The sequence below is a fragment of the Pleurodeles waltl genome, chromosome 11 (assembly GCF_031143425.1).
Source record: "Pleurodeles waltl isolate 20211129_DDA chromosome 11, aPleWal1.hap1.20221129, whole genome shotgun sequence".
NCBI lineage: Eukaryota > Metazoa > Chordata > Amphibia > Caudata > Salamandridae > Pleurodeles > Pleurodeles waltl.
Window position 1 is genome coordinate 700312045 of NC_090450.1, and position 19765 is coordinate 700331809.

General features: G+C 42.3%; 1 protein-coding gene across 3 annotated transcripts in view; it reads right to left on the minus strand.

Moving 5' to 3' along the window:
- Positions 1-19765, minus strand: part of LOC138266004 (poly(ADP-ribose) glycohydrolase-like) — a 441110-nt gene that overhangs the window by 191822 nt on the left and 229523 nt on the right. For all 3 annotated transcript variants that reach the window (XM_069214272.1, XM_069214273.1, XM_069214274.1), the window contains 2 exons: positions 11452-11515; positions 7894-7969 (listed from right to left, as the gene is read on the minus strand). In XM_069214272.1, coding sequence (XP_069070373.1) covers positions 7894-7969; positions 11452-11515 — 140 coding nt within the window. The remainder of the gene's footprint in view (positions 1-7893; positions 7970-11451; positions 11516-19765) is intronic.

Genomic DNA, 19765 nt, shown 5'->3' on the forward strand with positions numbered 1-19765 from the left:
GAGGAGGAGAAGGTGGGGTGGGGAGGTGCTGCTCCTGCTCGAACAGCCAGGCCTTGAGAAGTTTCCTGAAAGTAAGGAGGTCTTTGGTCTGGCGCAGGTGGGTGGGAAGAGTGTTCCATGTTTTGGCGGCAAGGTGTGAAAATGATCTACCGCCGGTTGTAGTTCTGCGGACGCGTGGGACGGTTGCGAGGGCGAGGTCAGCAGAGCGGAGATGCTGGGTCGGGGTGTAGGAGAGTCGTTTGTTGTGGTATTCTGGTCCGGTGTTGTGCAGTGCTTTGTGAGCGTGGCTGAGGAGTTTGAAGGTGATTCTCTTGTTGACTGAGAGCCAGTGCAGGTTTTTCAGGTGGTCTGTGATGTGCCAGTGGTGGGGGATGTCCAGGATGAGGCATGAGGTGGTGTTCTGGATGCATTGCAGCCTTTTCTGGAGTTTGGCTGTGGTTCCTGCGTAGAGGTAACAGAACGTATAAACTGAAATGGAAGCATCTCTGTTTATGGTGCCAAAAATAAAATAAAATCACCCTATATCAGCACTGCCAGAACAGATTCAACCCTACCCCCTACTTTTGGCAAATTAAGGCTTGGTCCACGCTTCAATTAAAGTGCACTTAGCAGTAATTTAAATATATAGAAGGTCAATTGGTTCACCATCTCTATAGTCTAGTAGGTTGATCAAACAATTTCTTAAAGGCCTTTTCAGAGTCTTTCCTTCTATAAGGAAACCTCCTCCATCTTGACAACTAAATACTGTTCTTGAACAACTGATGAAGGCTCCATTTAAACCTAGTCAAGTCAAACAAAAGCCCAGCTCTTATCTACAAGGTTAATCCTCTGGGAAAAAAACTCTCTGGGAAACTGATTAGTTTCCTTAGAAAACCCTTACCCCCAAGGGTTACCCCTTGGTGGCATGCTTCGTCAATGGGCCCATCCCGTTCCGCTAAGAAGCGGGGCACGCTATGACCGGCGAACTATGTGGGAGCACTTTATATGTGAACCACTATGATGGTGTGTAATAGGAGTGAGGGGTGTCACAAAATACATTAAAAATACCTGCCTCCTAGGTAAACTGTTTTAATATCTGCCCTAGTGGCGGTATGGTTAAAAATTGGGTGACTGGAAAGGTGGGGTGACGTGGTGTTAAGTGGACCTGCCTTCCTCTTATGTGTGGTCAAGCCTTCCACACATAGGTCTACCCCTCTACTTTTCATCAGGACAAAGAGTGACTCCCTGGTGCCACTCATTTTATAGGGAAGGTGCCAAGATACACCCCTAATATGTCAATACATAACCATACCATACCTTATCGGTGAGTTTTAGTGTTTTTCATATTAAGGAATAGGATCCTATGTCATGGATCCCTAATGTGCGCTTGTAATCACACTTACTCCAATGCGTCACTCTCACCAATCAACCTGTCTTGTGCCTGTCTGGGGTCCGAATGTGCCCATCTGAATCTATTCACAAAGCAGATTTTACATTTTTAACCTGCAAAATGGCGCTTTTATTGGCTCTTACATTATCAAGAAGAGTTAGCCAGATACATGTCTTCACAATTAGAGAGCCTTTAATGCAGTTAGAGGATAATAGTGTGTTTCACTGAACCAACTTCAAATTTATTCATAAAGTCCCAAAGGATTTTTATTTAAATGAACGTATTGTGCTCAAGACATTCTTACCAAATCCACAAACAGCAACTAGAAGATCATTACATACATTGGACGTTAAAAGATACCTTAAATTTTATCTGCATCTGACGAGATAGTTTAGGAGAAGAGAGCAGCTGCTGGTGGCATATGGAAATCACCGCAAGTGTCTTCCAGTTTCCAAACCGAGCACAGCTCGAAGGATTTCAAGGGTTATCCAGCATTGTCACTGCAAGGCTGGAAGACCACTGATGGACAAAGTTAAAGCACTCTCTACCAGAGCTGTTTCTATGATGACCACTCTATTCTCAGGTGTGCCTCTTGAGGAAATATTTTGAGCAGCAACATGGAAGAACAGGCCCACATTCATGCATCACTACTGTCTGGAGTAGTCAGAACACAGTAATCCGGCTGTGGGACAAGCGGTGTTAATTTGTTCCAATAAGGTGAGTCTTTTTTTCTATTCTATTATTCTGCTGTTGTGTCATTATACTCATGATTATGCAGAGGTTGTAACTGCTAACTATTCTGATTAAAGCATGTGAATCAATGAAAGATCCAATACTGGAGAAGAAAATAAGTTACCTACCTAGAACTGTAGTTCTGCAGCACTGGCACCTTTCAAAGATTCACGTGCGACCGATCCTCCTCCCTGTAGAGGGTTCCCTTATTTTTATGGGATTACCTTTCCCACCAGTGCTTGATATTCCGAGGGAATGAAGCCTCTGTGGGGAGTGTTCTAGAGGGTGTTGTCACCTGACTGGCTGAAGTGTGGTTCCCCATAATTCCTGTGGATAAGTTAATGAAGTGAATGTTTTCTAACCATTATAGGCTATGGGTTGGATACTGTACTGCTTTACAATTATGCTGTGGGACTCCCACTGGATGGCTGGGAATGATTAAAGCATGTGAATTTATGGAAGATGCCAACACTGGAGAACTACAGTTACAGGTAAGTAACGTATTTTCTGATGCAGAGTATCCGCCAGAAAGACAGTTGACAAATGTAGGTTATTGTTCTGTACTTCTAACCACAGATTCCTTACTGTGTTGAATTAGTACCAAAGTAATACCCCACATTGAGGCAGCGGGCCTGAATAGACCTTTACACCAGGTAGTCCTGAAGTACTGGGTGGGCAATATCACCCTCTCTGCAGACTTGAGAGTAAATGCAGTATTCAAGGATAAAAGTATGGAGAAGAGACCGTGTGGCTACTGGCAAACTGGCTATAGTATTCAAACTGCTGGAAGATGCTCTATGGTCCACAAGAGGTTCCTTTTTGCTCAAGGCATGTCACAGCTCAGTGCAAACTACAATCCAGTGAGATAAGTTCAAACTCTGGACAGCCTTTTCTTTCTTCACACTGGTGAACTCAGAAAACAGTTGATCATCCACATTGTACTCCTTGGTCCTATGAAAGTATTAACCACGAGTACGTCATGGGCAAAATCAGCATAGCTGCTCCTCTTTGGATATGGCGGTTAAAAGGCAGGGAGTATGATGGACTGCCTCACATGGAAAGGTTCAACCCTGTCAGAAGAAAGGATGCACGAGTCAAAGATGAGCTTGCCAGGGAAGAAGGTTATGTGCAGCAGCTAAAGTTAGAAAACCTCAGCTCACTGACACAATGTGCAGAAATGACTGCAATGAGAAACTCAGTTTTCAAGGTCAAGCATTTCAGAGTACAACTATGAAGACTCTTAAGGGAAGAATAATCAAAAAGGTTAAGACCAAATTGAGGTCCCACTGTGGCATAATGAAGGGGGTGTGGTGAAACATATGAAAGGCTTTTCAACGGTTGATTTTTATAATGGGTATTTACCAATAAAATGGACAAAGGACGATGAGCTGATAAATAATCCTTAACAGTGACCCCAGAATAGCCATGCATGGCCAAGGATAATACGAACAAAAGAGCATCAGACATCCGTGCCTGTAGAGGGTCAACTGGGTTTCTTCCATACCAGACAACAAATGTGGAACAACAATCTGAACAAACTGACTTGGTGGAAGGAGGTAGGACAACTGAAAGGGAGATTGAAACCTCTCAGTTGGTTCTGCTCAATCTCCACACATGAAGGTGTAAATTCTGTTGTTTGGGTGGAACACCCTGCCCTGCTGCTGAGACGGCAGACCCTACCAAAAAGGAAGTCAAAGTAGACAGCTGGCACTCTGAGTTCAAGGTTAGGAGTGTTAATATCTTCAAGTCCTATCGGAGGCCACTAGGATCAGCTGTGCTCCATTTAACTTTCCTTACTTGAGGGATCAGAGACAAAGGTAGAAACATTAGAGAGGCCAGAGTCCCATTACATGTGGAATGCATCTTCCAGGAACTCCAGAGCACAGAAGGCTGAGCACTGAGTGTTTATGGATGTGGAGAATAGGACTACCAAGAGTGTACCCCAGTGGGAGAAGATGCCCCATGCCACTTACGATGTAGACAGCATTCGTGGTGAGCAAGATGACACCTGCAGAGTTAGTCTGCTTTGATGTGGAGTGATCCTGTGAGGGAAATACTGAAAAATGTCAGCTCCTGCCATAATTTCAGATCTTCAGAATAGAAGACTCTAGAGCCTGCTCTATCCTGCTGATTGTATTACCACATGTCAGTTGTGTTATCCACAGTAAACTGGTTTGCAACCGCTGCAAATTCTGGAAGGGACAAAGTGAATTGCCTACCAACAGTCACACTAGTATCTATAATCCCTCACTGAAGAACATACTGCATGGTAGCAGAAGGCTAAAAACCCTTCAAACCAACAGGGCCAGAACAGCTGTGAAACATCAAGGCCATACCATAAATGTCCTGGGGTGATTGCAGCCTGGACGTTCTGCAGCATTATAGTGTTGTGTCCAGATGGCCCCCATAAAGGAACTTCTGAACAGGATGAAGATGGGATTTGTAATGGTTAATGAAACAAACCAGGAAGGACAGTAATGACACTGTTGTTGTCCGGAATGTATGTATCCCCAACCTTGAAGAGGTGCTGCAAACACCAACGTGACTCCTGTAAGGGCCCAAGTGGCCGACGTAAGGCTAAATGGTAGTATAGTGACATTGAAGTTTTTAGACTTCAACACAAAGCGGAGGCACGTCCTGTAGGGCTTCAGGACTAATCCATTTAAGGACGCATCCTGCAGGTCCACAAAACACCATTCAGTTCTCAAGAACAAGGACAAAAGAACTGGAGCAAGTGTCATAACTTTAAACTTTTCCTTTTTGAGAAACGTGTTTTAAAACCTGAGATCTAGAATTGGTCTCAAGGACGTCCCCTTCTTGGTAACCAGGAGGTATCAAGAGGAGCATGTCAGTCCTCTCCCTGCCTCAAGTATGAATTTGACTGTTCCCTTGATGAGCAGCAACAGCACTTCTTTTGACAGAATACTGGTGAAATCCTTTGTTGTCTGAGTGTAAACTTAAACGTGAAGAATTTCCAGAAAGGAAAGAGCATAACTAACTGAGAAAATCTAGAGGACCCACTGGTCTGACATAAATGGAGCACAAGTATGCACGCAGCACTCCTGACCTGATCACCATGAAAATTCTGTGGGCTGCTGCACATGCTGGGGAGCCTGCTGTGATAAACTTTGAGCCCAATGAGGGTCCCATAATGCTACTGTCCTTGAAGTGTTTGAAGGCTGCATTAGCTTTTTTACAAAAACAACTGGCCTAATCAAAGGGCATATCCATCAGCTAAGGATGGACTGCCCCAGAGAAGCCAATGGAGTGCATCCAGGAAAGTAGTCAAATAATGAAGCAAGTGGCTATTGCACGAGCAACAGAATCAGTGGTATCCAACCTGGAACATAAGACATATTTTGCAGGATCACATCAGTCTTGAAATGCCTGGGAAACCGTGCTGGGCATATCTCCAGACAATGCAGGTAAAAAATAACCTGCCATAACCCATGGGGCATGCATATAACCACCAAAGAGGCATAATGCATTCACGCAACATAAATCTAAAGTGCCTGAAAATATTTTTGCCTCTAGAATCAACTCTTGTGGATTCCCTGTTGGGCAGATTAACCAATAAAGAGTTTAGATTGACTTTAGTTAGGGAGATTGGTACTATACAGCTCTCTGGAGTTGGATGTTGTGTCAACAATTCATAATCACTTAGCGCTGGTCTGCAAAATTCTGGCTATGGAGCGACTCACAGCAGTGACCAAGAAAGGCTTAGTCCAAGCTGTCAGGATCAGGTCAGTCATGACTTCTTGAAAGATAACAAAGGCTCAGTGGTAGCAGGCACAGGCTGCAAGATTTTTGTCAGGAGGTTAGATATAACCTCCTCAGTTGGGAGCGGTAAAACTAGGACGTTCACAGCCCTCTGACTCACTGCAGCAAAAGATGAGCTTTCTTCTGCGTGGGGTCCCTAAGGTAAATCCATGGTGGATTCTGGTGAGGTATTCAAGTCAATGAAGTCTTGCAAGTCAAGATAAAGAACATTATCCAAATAATGAAGTAGGAGCAAATTATCTGCTTCCATAATGTTGTGTGGAACATGCTGAATGCCTCAACCCTCCTTAAACACTGCTGCTGATGCACAGGAACCAGTGGAGAGTCCTCATCAGTTTGAGGCTTTACTTTAGTAATGGTATATCTCGACACTGGACTAGCTCTTGTAAAATAAGTTTTCAGTTTCAACACCGGAGGCAGGGATAGATATGCAACTGGCAGCACTTAAGTCAGAAGCAGGGCCCGATAAAGGAACAACTGGCAGGGCAGTGGCAAGAGCCTTGAGATGCAGCCCAGCAACGACTCAGGCTGATCTTGTCCATGGTAAGTTGGTGACAGAAGGGGCTGTCAGTGGAAGCCAAATGAAGAGCCTGGTGGGTCCATGGGGCCCAGAACCATTTTGAAGATCTGCGATATGACCTTCTTGGAGGTTTCAATTTGATGTGGCGTCCAAGATGGCCCTGGGAATTCCGATTCCAATTCATTTTCAAGATATATTCCAGATTTCCTAAATGACAGTGTAATCTCTTCTGAAGTGGAAGTGTCTGGAAGTCTAAGAGTTTCACCTAGAATTCCAGTGTTTGTATGTTGATTTGCCCTTCAACTTACCTGATGAGGGTGACTAGGACCATCATCACTTCTTGTGTGGTGGTAACATCCCTGCATACTGTAAACCATCACAATTTTGAGTAAAACCACAAAATCTATAGGGGTAGAGCTCTGGATCCACCTCACCAGACGTTAGGGTACAGGGGTGGCACCTTTATGTGGCTTCATGTTGCCTTATCCGGGGGAGGGATGGGGCTCTGAAGGAGGCAAATGGGGCCTCTTTCTGGCAAGCAAGGGCTATTCCAAGAGTTTCTGGATTAAGTCAGGAGGAGATTCACAAGTTGAGGAATCACAAGGTAAGGAATCTGTGGTTAGATGTATCCATCAAAAGGCAAATGTCTGAGTTCAGAACGTTTTACACTTTCAGATGCCTAGTTAAGCATTTAACATTTTTCATTGTCGTTTTTCTGTACATTGTGTTGCCCAACAGGTGTTCGGGAGAAAAGCCCTGTAATGTAAGGTTCTAACCTTACCACCATAATGTAGATTGCATGTCTGAGACATGGCTAATCACATACATAGACGCATCCACATGCAAGCGACAGCCAGGCAGGCGAAGAACTAGTGTGCTCATTTACTTGTAACTTCAGATATGGAGGGCTAGGGCATATACACAGTAACATAAATCTCTCTGACCTTAAACTAAACTAGTATTCTGATTCGATTCCAAACTGCGCACAGCTGCAATAGTAATCCGCTGTGTAGTTTGCCACCCATTAGTAACTGAACTGGAATGACAGCACCCGCTAGTGGTGAGTGGGGATGCCTTGAGGTGGAGCAATTGTTGTGGCTTGGGAAGCAGGATGGACTTTGGCTGAGGCTGTCAAATGTCTGGGAGCTTAGGGAACAACCAGGCCTTGGTTGAGGCTTCTAAATAGCTTCAGGGTGCATGGTGGCATGTGCATTGGGATTGTGATTCTGGGTGAAATCTACCTTGTGTCAATGAAACTGAATGAGGAATCTACAGGGTCTGAAAGTTGGGGTGGCAGTAAATCTTTTGACTGATAATGCAGGGTGGAGCCTTAGGCAGGGATTGCTCACAGGGCCCAAAATATGTGGGAATTAATAAAGGTTTTTTTTAGCTGCACAATGGGAAAAAATCCTTTATTTTAGTCAAGTAATTAAATGTTACCATTGCTTATTTGATGGTACTGGAGGTTGGAAAGGATAGGAAATGGCTGTACCTGGAGCATCCCTTCTCCCTTTTCCTCTATGGTTCCTTCCCTGGATACATGCAATTTTGTGAACTTGGCACGAGACCTGGAACACAATGAGTCCAATTAAAGACAGTAAGGTTGGATATCACAATAAATTATGTTTTACCTCTAGTCATTTTTAACAGCACTTTTCTTTTTCATACCAATCCTACATTACTACACCTTTTTTGACCGGCTAATTACCATCGAAAAGATCTCCGGCAAAGAACCCCCTTGTGGGGCCCGTCAGGCATTGCAGTGTCGGCCTGATGAGGAGCATAGCCCTATGATGAAGCATGTCACTAGGTGGTGAGTGAGGGCTCGTGCTTCAATGATTTGAACATTCAGGAACCTTTGAATTATTGGCTTACAACCTTTGTAGTGGAACTGTATATATAACTTTTTGCTTTACATATCTGATGGGAGTATTATACAGAGGACTAGGATTTCATTTCCAAACCTCCCATCTCATTTTAGCCCCTCTTTTTTGTTGTTGGATAACAGGAATCTACCACATAGTTCAGTACAGAGGCAAGTTAATGACAACTAGTCTCAATATATTTAATGTGGGGTGGAAGATGAAGCTATGGGTCAAACCCAGATCTGTGACTGGGGACGAGTGATAGCATTGTTTAGCACTCTGTCCATCATCCTTTTGTGTTGCTAAAGTTGCCCTAAGTGGGAAGGGTATGCCCAGACGTGGGTCCCATGCTCATTGTGCCACTGGATTCAAGCTAGCCTGGCTGATGAAGGATGATACCCTGAAACCGGTCCCAGGATGCTTGTATCCGGTCCAGGGTGGACCTGGCCTGGCAGCTCGGGATGGACTCTTCCTATGAAGAACGGGGTCAAGACTGGTTTGCATATGGCTGGGTCCAAACTGTGGTGGAAGGTGAGCAAAAGAACGATTGATTAAACCCAGATCTGTGACTGGGGGCAAGTGTTTGCATTGTTCAGCACTCCGCCTGTGTTGTCAACATCTGCTCTAACATAATTTAGTGGTGTCAAATGCAGGGCCCTGTTTTTCAAAACCAGCCTGCCTAATTCAAGATTTGACAGTTGGGGAACCTTCACCAGAATTAATGCATCTTGGGATCTTAACAATTCTCCAGTTCCAACTGCATTGGCAGAGTTAAGGACCAGCCATGACTTCAAACTACAAAAATGACAGGCAAGCAAACCTGACCACACACCATGGCTGTGAAGGTTCAAAACATCCAAGTCTCTCTAAGGCTTGGTGGAAGCAGGTACGCACATCCTACAAGTACGATTGTGTCAGGAATGAGACATGCTCACCAGTTCCAGTAATGATGCAGTAAAGTGTCAATTCTGCACCATGAACCAGTCAGTGTCTGAGGTCTTTATTGATGCACTACAGACATGTTGTGCATTCTGGACAGTCCTGGTTCCCTGAGGCAAGGTCTATGCAGAACATTTGTCAGCTTAGTCATATGCAGCAGTTCAGCTGCTCATGGTCAACTCCTCATCTTGCAGGGCAGTGAAGCTACTGGTCTCCCACAGGTCTTAAGAACAAGGAGTTCCAGAAATCCAGGCTCAGCCTGAGCAAGACAGCGACCAACGGATATTCTATCTCTGGCAATGTGCGGCCAACACTGACGTTAAGAGTCTTTTCAATGGCTCAGGGGCAGTATTTCTCCAGCTTTGATGGTGGTAGTAATCGTAAGCTTGAGGTACCCAAAGATTTGCTCTATTCAAGTCTCAATTTACAAGTTCTTATCCAAATGAGGAAAAGGCACACCGTACTTTTTTTATTTGCTGCTTTTGAAGGCTTCTGTTGCAAGGAATACCAGATGAGAGACTGGTCACAGCGAAAATGTACGGTAGAGCCTCACACACCCCAGCAGAAGACTCCCATGCTAAGGTAATGTACCAGTGGAAAAATACTCTGAATAAATTGAAGGGATAGCAAAGCCCTCACCAAACAGGCGAGACAGACGCCAGGGATAACATCATCTTGTGCACCTGTGCAACTGGTGCTGTAAATAGATGCCTTTAATTCACCCTTATAGTTACAAACATCATTTACTCATGCTACAACATACAGGTCTCCCTCATATGTAGAGGTAAGTTGCCACATGTATACAAGACTGGAGAGACTTTCCCCAGGGAGAACAAGTAGGCAGTTTCCCCACCCATCGGGGTGCAGTAAAAATGCCTACATATAGGCACTGCCATCACCACCACTGGTTGCACCTTGCAGATTAATCGAAGAAGGAATTAATATTGGAATCCTATTGTAATTGTTATTTTTCATTAACATAGGATTCATGATGTTGTTTAATATTAGGGGTAAAACAGTTTTTGTGTCCAGGATGGCAGTGATGCATCCTTATTTCCTGGACCCACCCTTTTCCAAAACAAAAATACTTTCGTCTTTGTTCTTTTCGTGTCTGGCTACAGACAACCTTAGTTGATTGCTGGCAAGCTGAAGAGATTCATGCTAACGAGTCATGGAATTTCTCAGTGGAGCTTTGCTCTGATGAGGAACCACACAATAACAATGCTGAGCCCCCCTACTTCACTGCTATATTGGTGACCTCACTGGAGGAAAAACACATGACAGTGCAGAAACCCTTCCAAAGCAATGAACTTCTGTCCAAAATTTTGGTAAGGTCCATAAGTGGGGCAGGGTCAGAAAATTCATGTGTGTTAGGCTCAGTGTGACTCAGTGTGGTGTAGGTCGTGCAAGTGAAGGAAGTTATCTTTAGTCTTGTGTGTTTGTGGATGACTGAATGTTCTGGGTCGTGTGTTTATGCAGCTGTCTAAGAGCGTGTGTCTTTCTGTCTGTTTATCTACGGAGATATGTCAGAGTATGTGTGTCATGGTGTGATGTGATGTAGCATTGCATGTCTTAGGGTACTGCAGTTAAGTAGAATGGATGAATAGGGCTTAAGAGAACTGAGGGTCTGATTGAAATCTTGGCAGACGAGTTACTCTATCACAACGGTGACGTATATCCCGTCCGCCGAAATATAAATCACATTATATCATATGGGATTTATAGTTCGGCAGACGGGATATCCATCACCGTTGTGATGGAGTAAATTGTCCGGCAAGATCTCAATCAGGCCCTTAGTTGGTTGTTCTTTCATGGGACATGTAAATGGAGAAAAAAGGGATACTGAAAGTACCCAAACAGGAGGTGGAGAGAGGGCTAGGATAGACAGACAGCAGACATTTATGGGTAAAGGGAAATTAACTGGAGAAGGTGTAGGGAAGAATAACAGAGGACAGAGTTTGGAAGGAGGACAGTTTAACGAGTTGTAGGACTAGGTAATAGATTGAGCCACTGGACACATAAGGAGCACTGAAAAGAAGACTGCATTAAATGAAATGGAGATACAAACACTGGAAGACATAGATACAGGAGGAATCATAGGACCGGTGATAGAAGCAAGAAGTACAAGAGGCAGTACCAATGTTAATGATACATAGCAGAAGTAAATGGGGCAAACACAAGCCAGGCAAAAGAGATGTTAAATTTGTTATGCTGTAAAAGAGCTCTGTAGATTACTTCTCACTTACTTGCTCCAATTTTTGGGTTTACAAGACAGCTTGCGTCTCTCGAATGTCACCAGCCCTGTGCGCACTAAAACCAAAATATATCAGACCAATCAGGAGACAGTGAAGACTTGAATCATTTTAGACATAAGTGTACTTTTAATGTTTACAAAAAAACTTTTAATCACTATAATTATTTTATGAAGTTTATGAATTCTTCAAATATTAACACCTTACTTGTACCATTAATTTTGCAATATATTTAATTTTATTGTTTTATCATATGCCATATTTGTGTTAGAATTTGGATGTGCGTTTAATACCTTTGAGATTTAAAAATATACATACTGATGTTTACAAAAAAGTATTTCTGTGACTCAAGCAGGAATCCCAGAATCACCTGATTCTGCATCCTCTTTTGTTTGCCTTTCTTTGTCTACCTTCCACACAAGCTCAGACACCCTCAACTGCTAACATTGCCTTTGTTGTGGAACTGCAGTGCATGGCATTACATCTGTTTGATAGCTAAAACACTTTAAATTCAGTGTTGCAAGAAAGGGACACTTTCTGTTTTCAACACAGAACGTTGAGGTTCATATGCTTTGCAGAGGGTTTGAGGACAAGACCCATCCTCTGAATAGATTATTTAATGTCATCTGTCACACTGGAAAAGATCGGTGAGATGCAGAACCCAACAATAAGATTTTGCAAAGGTACCCACGATAGACTAAGTTGCTAACTTACATGACTTAATCTATTATATATTACCTCATACAGCAGCAGTAACACATTTTACTCATGGAGTGTACTAAAGGCATAAATACTTATCTCGCTGTAGACTAAATAAGAGCAAAACTTATTCAACTACAGCTTTTTGATACAACGGAATCTAACGGATTTCATAGCGCTTAGTCAAAGATCAGGAACAATGGACTAAAGATCTCAATACTGCACTGCAATAAAATCAGAAAGGCAACCAGGAGATGAAGACTTGTTGTCAGTAACTGTGGCTTGAGGATGAAAAGTGGCAAAGCAAGTTGTGTTCTCAAACGTTAATTAGAAATTCGAGTTATTCCCTGGGAACAAATGGAATGTTTCAGCTTCAGAAAGTGCCTGTAATTGACTGGCATGCAGAGTAAACATGAATGAAATAAGAACTCCTACCTCATTGGAAGATATCTATAATTTTTATAGAGCATCAGTGAGAGGTGTTAGCATACTGTACATGTAACAGAATAATTGAGATGCTGAACATTACAGAGAACAGGAACTAATGACAGACATTTGTTAACTATCACACACTACCGGGGAATGTCCACTGTTATAAACCTTATTTGGTGTTATCCATTAAGAATAATATGATTTAGCTGAATATTTTCAGAATGTCCGGGGGTAATTGAACAGACCTGAAGAAGGACATATTGTAAGAGTTCAGAAGCTAAATTCTGTGTACCAGAATTTGGCTGAAGAATCCAGCATCCATCACAGAAAACAGATGCACCGAGGAGGCATTTTTAAATACGGGAAGATCAATAGCTGCATTCAGGGCGCTGTGGCCACCTCATCCATACCTTTGCATCTCTCTATTATAGCATGAAATATCCAATTCGTGGCAAATGTTGAAGAGCATACACAAGTTTTTTCACCTGTCAATAGAGAGAAAATGTCCGGAACATATCTTTCATGAACGCCTAAACATACGTCTTTGGCATACTCTGCTTTCATTTGATATTACCAGAGCTAGAAGACAAAGTCCTCCTTCTAATGAAAATGTATTGTCCTCCTCTGTGGCATTATGCAGGTTTCAATTCAGGTCATAAGCAGGCTTGAAGATTTTCTTATGATAGGTCCACTGACTGCAGCAATGCCATTCTCTAAACTGCCCATCGATATATTCCTGGTGATCTCCAGACAGCTTTCAGGAGTACATACCTCCTCTTTATAACGGAGTACATCCTTGTGGTGGTGTTGGTCTGGATAAACACAATAATGTTGTAACTGCAATACGAGATCCCAGAGAGACACTTTCTACTACACAGTGCACTCACGGCTGCGATGCAGCAAAAATGGTACCCTGGTTCACCTGAACCCACGATCCACATGGTGTTGCAGTGCATCTGTGAGATTTCTGGGTGGCGACATGCAACTTCACTACTATATAGGGTGTTACTGGAAGAGGTAGAGACCACCCTACATTCGCTTCGAGAACATTGGGAGTTGGACCTGGGGACACCTATTAGTGATAAAGGTTGGACCAAAAATATTAGCACATCCCCATGTGTTAAAAAACGCAAAATTTAAATTCATACAGTATTATTTCCTTCACAGGGAGTACCTCACACCCAAAAGAATCAACCTGATGTCCTGAGGTGTGAATGGTGTTGTCCCAGTTGTATGGTCTGGACGTGCCTGATTCTCTCCCTTTATTGGGACAAGATGCTAGAGGTGATAGCGGTAATGACTGACCGACAAGTACGAACAACACCCAAAAATTACCTGTTGGAAGGGTTTACCAGCCTTAAAGCACAAGCCGCAACAACAAGATTTATAGATATGCGCTAATACTTGCCAGAGGACAGAAAAGAATGAGCTGGAAAGACCCATGGTGTCCTAAAAATCAGGCACTGGCTAGCAGAACGTTGCAAATGAGCAACCTAGGAAGGTACAACATTGAAACGTGAGGTTGCAAGCGGGTTGCACCCTGGGGGAGAACAAATTATTAGTGCGCTAGACAGATGAGGAAATTAGGAAACCCTGAGGAATACTGCTGAGGCGCATTTTATAATGTTCATAATAGCATAGCTGAGATTGATATGGACAGAACTCTACAGATTCAAGATCAAAAGTGAGTATCGACCCTACCACAAAGGCTAACGCAATGTCATACTTGATATTGTCTTAACTGTCTCACCCTTGCTCTCTCTGGGTTGGCTTATGGATACTGTCTTTTCATATGAATTTTTTCACTGGGTACGATGGTGCAATGATTTCTCCTCCCTGTGCGGGCCCACAAGACCCTACCTGATAATAGCTACTCAAGTGCTAGCGCACCTTATAAGGCATGATCCCCCAGCACAAATGGGGTTTGATCATACTCCACAATATTAAATGGGATTTGTTGCAAGGTTATTGTGTTAGTGACTGATGTACCTTTAGAGTGAAAAAGTTGAATAATTATGTAAAAGAAAAACGTACTGTTTCACTTCTACATGTTTCAAGTGCACTTTTCCTTCTACTGTAGTCCGTTCCTCCAAGACACAGGTTATTCAGGTGTACCCTCCATCCAAGAAGGAGGTGTCACTATGGCGAGAACCCAGCATTAAGCCTTGTATTGCATCTTATTTTTAAGTTATGTCATATCTCAGCACATGCTTATCATTTTAAAAATACTTTTTAGCCACATCCCATGTTTCCAATCTAACAGCAGGAAAATGTATTGCATATGTGTTAAAGACTCTTATAATAACAGCATTCCCTTATAATCAATGCAGTTTTCCAGCCTGTCCCGGCCTCTTAAAGGAATTAAACACAATCTTAGCCAAATACATTTACATTCACATTTTATGGAGTTGGAAATAGGTCTGGGCAAATGAAACTATCGCTGCCCAACTATGTGGGAATAGAGAGCTACCCAGACATCTTTACTTGCGAAATCCAAAAAGTTATATTTCTTTAATGTGGACTTCACCTTGACAGAGACCGTATTAGCTATAAGAACTTGTTTATTTACGCTTACCATAGATACAGGGACTGGAGTGCTCCTAACGAAGGATTTTTCAGGGGAATCACACTCAATAGCCCCATTCAATTCCCAACATGACTCTCAAAGATCAAGATTGAGCACTCAGGAGCCTAAAACGAACTTGTACCTGTCAAGGAACACAGTATTTTTAACTAACTAAACTCCAGTATAATTTGTGCCTGAACAACAGCATTTGGTAACACAAGGAATAATCTAAAAATGTATCACAACACCAAATGTAACCATCTGAAAAGAAGTTGCATTGACCCAGTGCTACGCCGCCCTACTGAGGTGCCAAAACTCTTTATTGATGGGAATGTAGATTGACTTATAAGACAAGACTCTGGTATTGTGTGAGACAAACAGTGTTGTGCTCTTCTGCCCTATGTCACTGCGCTTTGGGGCGTAAGTGAGTGAAGAGGAGTGAGGGGTAGTGAGCTTCAGCTTAGAATGCATTGTTGTTGTTGCTGGTTGGAATAGGCATCTGTTGCAATTGTAACTACTGTAGGAAGACATTCTGGAGTTGCAATTTGATTGGATAAGTCCATCCTTTCTATTTGCGTGTTTAGTGATGTGTGTCTTTCTAATTTGGGATGTGAAGATACTTCAACCTGGTGTTATTTACACTACATACAAAACATAAGTTTAACATTGCCAGATAAGTACATCACGCTAATAATAAATTTAGACATCAGATGTTTAGATTCCCATTCCTTTTTAGTAGAAATAAAGGGAGGGGAGGAGTGTCTAGTGGTGACACCCTGAGCACTTATTTTTGTAATTCTGTTAAAATCACTTAATCTCCCCGTGCCAAAAAAGAAACGGCAAAAATTTATTAGAAAATAAATACAAATATGTAAAGTGGTCTTACGCCCTTGGGCCAAGTTCACGCTACAAAACTGCAATAAACTCTGAAGGACGCAAAAGCTGCAAAACAACATGAGTGGAAGCATAAGGACTAGCTAACACCAGGGACCCAAACATAAGTACAGAGTGGGAAAGAGGCGGGAATTAACATAGTGTGAAGTCAGAGTGAGGGCCTTTAAGGCTCTTCAAGATTTCCTGATGGTATGAACAAGTCTTCCAGTGGAATCCGTGATAACGGATTCACAAAATATGACTCTTTTCCACTTTAAGTTAACTACACTGCAAAAATGGAAACACAAAAGAAACCCTCGAGACGTAATTGCACGAAAGTTTCATTTAGTTCCCCCAGTGACTGAGGTTAAGACTCATATTTTATGTCTGCTGGAGAACCTCCTACAAAGATGACAATGAACTGCACAAGTTGGAACTAACTGGTACAAGGTAAACAGGCAAATGTCTAATACAAAAGGGGTGGTTATTTCGATTTACAATCACTAAACATAGTCCATTTCCCCACTCCCCGGTCAGAGTGGACGCTTGGTTACTCTGCAGACTCAAGTCTCCTTAAAATGAATGTACCAGACATACTTTCTTTGAACCTTACATGGACAACAAGCACATTTTCAACTTACATGGGTCCAGTCATTTTGTGCTGTTATCTCAGTGTCAGAGGTGGTACGAGGGAACCATTATATCCATCTACTGGCCTGTCTGGACAGAGTTCATTGGGTGGAGCATGTTCTGTTGATTAGGTGATGTGTGAAGTATCGGGTAGGCAGTGTATGTCATACTTACACCTATAAGGCATTTCTGTGCAGTGTTGGATGTGTATAATATGTTTGGTCTAGTATACGTGTGGGATGTGTTCATGTGTGTTGGTTTGTGGTGGAAAACAATGATGGCAGCATGTTGATGCCCAACTACAAGGCATGTCTGTACTGTGTTAGAGATGCTTGAGCAGAGTTCTGTCCCCCGTGTCCTGGATCAAGCCTTTTTGGAGTCGAGAACATAACTAGACTTTTACAATGCTTATCTGTGCTAAACTGGATGTGTGTTACGTATTCTATCTGAAGTGTTCTGTAGGTTGTTGCGTCACTCCACAATGTACTACAAGAACTGAATTAATTCAGTTAAAGGTGAAAAGAACAGAGAGTCATTTTGTTTGTCGTAAATCACTCAAATCATATAATTACCAGGTCTTTCATATGAAGACAGGACAGCAAACATGAGGTGTTGGTGCACCATGACAGACTCAGGTGCAACTGGATTGGCTCGCTCATGTCATGAAGAACACCAGCTGGTCTGATTAGCAGATATTAACTTGGTCCTGAATAGTGACTCTGCAATCCACTCATCATGAGTGGGGCCACTGGTGTTTGGAGAGGAATATGTGGTCAAGATTAAGGAATAGTATGTGATTGGTTTGAGGTTACTCACCTTCTGTGGAAGGATGATTTGTTGGCTTCTTAGTTACAGGTAAATCAGTTGGGAAAAGCCTACAGACCTCTAGCAAATGGCACTAGGAATTAAAGGACTGCAAAGGTTATGAGGTTATGACTAAAGAACTCCACTATGTGCTACTAAACAACCTGGTTGTGCCAACTCCAATGTGCGCCACAATGAAAACAATAATAATACTCAAGCAGAAAGTCATCTTGCCCTAGCATGGAAGAAACATATACCATGCAGGCACCCACAGAGACAATTTCCTTCAACATAATCAAATGTTACGGTCGAGTAGAATGGAGAGACTTTTGTAAACTGGGGTTTCTGAAAGGTTTGTAGAATTAGTAATATAAATTTAAGTATGATTACAGGGTTACGCTACTGTACAATCAAATGTTAAAGTGATTAAGTGACTAATACTTGACGAGTGGCTGGACTACACAAAGGTCAAATATGAACATTAAGTTTAAAAACAGCACTTACTGCACCATTCTCCACCAATCTAGAACTAGAAAAAGATGCTATGTTAAAGTAAAGGCCTGGATAGTAAGTAGCACAGAGAAATATTGGTATGGGAAGATAGATTCTGTAAAGTAGCCACCGGAGGACACTAAAAACAGGTTAGATGGAAATCAAAAGACATAACCATTACCTTAAGAGAGCACAATGGCTTGAGTTCACACTCCATATGTTGATATGTAATCTAGAGGCTTCAAGCTACACAGATGACTTAGCCTTTCTTCAGTCCATGGCAAGCAAAATAAGTAACACCACAGTAGGTAAGGGGTTGGTCGATGAAGGCCAAATCAGCAGTAATCAGTCATACTGCGCAGAAAGCCATCACTCATCCATGACAGGTGTAACCTAGTGCTCTCAAAATCGAAATCGAGCCCAGAAAGACCAACTCAACCTTACACACCTCCAAAACACAGAAACCAAACATGATGGTCTAAGGTTATTGTATAACTCTTGTGTGGAAAATACCACAGACTTTCCCGGATTGGAGTACAGCAGTCAGGGAAAACTATAAGATATGTCTTTGTTTCGTTTAGAATCCCATATTATTGGTCCTGAGTTTGAGGTCTCTGTGTAATAATAGCCCTCCTGATCTGTGCTGTATCTTATTCTTTTAGAGAGCCCACATAAATGTTGCTGTTTTTTCCTCAATTCCGTCAATCGCCTCCTCTACACTTCTAGCTAGATGAGTACCATAACACATGCTACAAACCTTTCCAAGAGAATGTGTATTCCTGCCAAGTGTAGTACAACACGTGAGCATGTTTTTTGGCTGCTGGTATGAATCCGTATGTGTTTGCTCTTGTGAGAAATGGAATGGAGACTGTCATGAGGGTGTGCGTCAATGGTTGTGCTGTGAAGGAAGAAGCATGTGTACCAAAATAGGTTTAGTTGAATGGTGTTTGCCTAATTTACTTTCTGCACTGGCATGACTAGGGTTTTTTGGTACTATCTCATACACCTATAAGTCATTTCTTTAGTGGCTTTAGCCTTAAGTTGGTTCCCATTCTGTTAGTATCGGCTTGGGCGGAATCTTTCTTTTTGAGCAAGTTTTCCTACTCTTATCAAACCTATTACATGCATTGATTGTATTAATTAGGATTTGTTGTTACTTTACAAGCTCAGTTTAAAGAGACGCTCTGCAGTTATTAGGGCTTCCCAGCCTCATATTACAGCATGTTAGTGCATATTAATTAACTTCTTACACTAATTAAGTTTGCTGTTTAAATTTGCCGTCCACGGTAAAACCCCTACGTGCAATGATTGGTGTTTTAAGAGTATGAGCCTACTTATGAGTTACACATGAGTGCTCCCACTTATTTTCAATCTGATCCATTCGTGGATTGGTTACAGCAAGTGTAAATACAGACGATTGCTTGTGGCAGTCAAGATGTGTACAATTATATTTTCCCTTTGGTCTCTTTCAACAATCGTTTTCCAGTTTATACATTCATAAAATTAGTTATTTTCACCTTCTACTAATTAAAACTTTCTTACAGAGTCACCTTTCTCCATCGGTATTATCTTAATTTTCTTTGAGCCACCGATAGTTCCAGTCTTGCTAATCCTTAAAAGCGTTTCTATTGAAAAATAGTTTGCACTGATAAAAGCCAATGGTCAGCTGATGGAGGGGCTGAGACATCATTTTATATAAATGCTGGCCATTCTAGCCTTCTGTCTGGTATCTATTCTCACTTATTCACAAACAGCCCTCACTGTGTTATGTATATGTATGTATATGATCTCGTTTTATCTATATGTGACCAT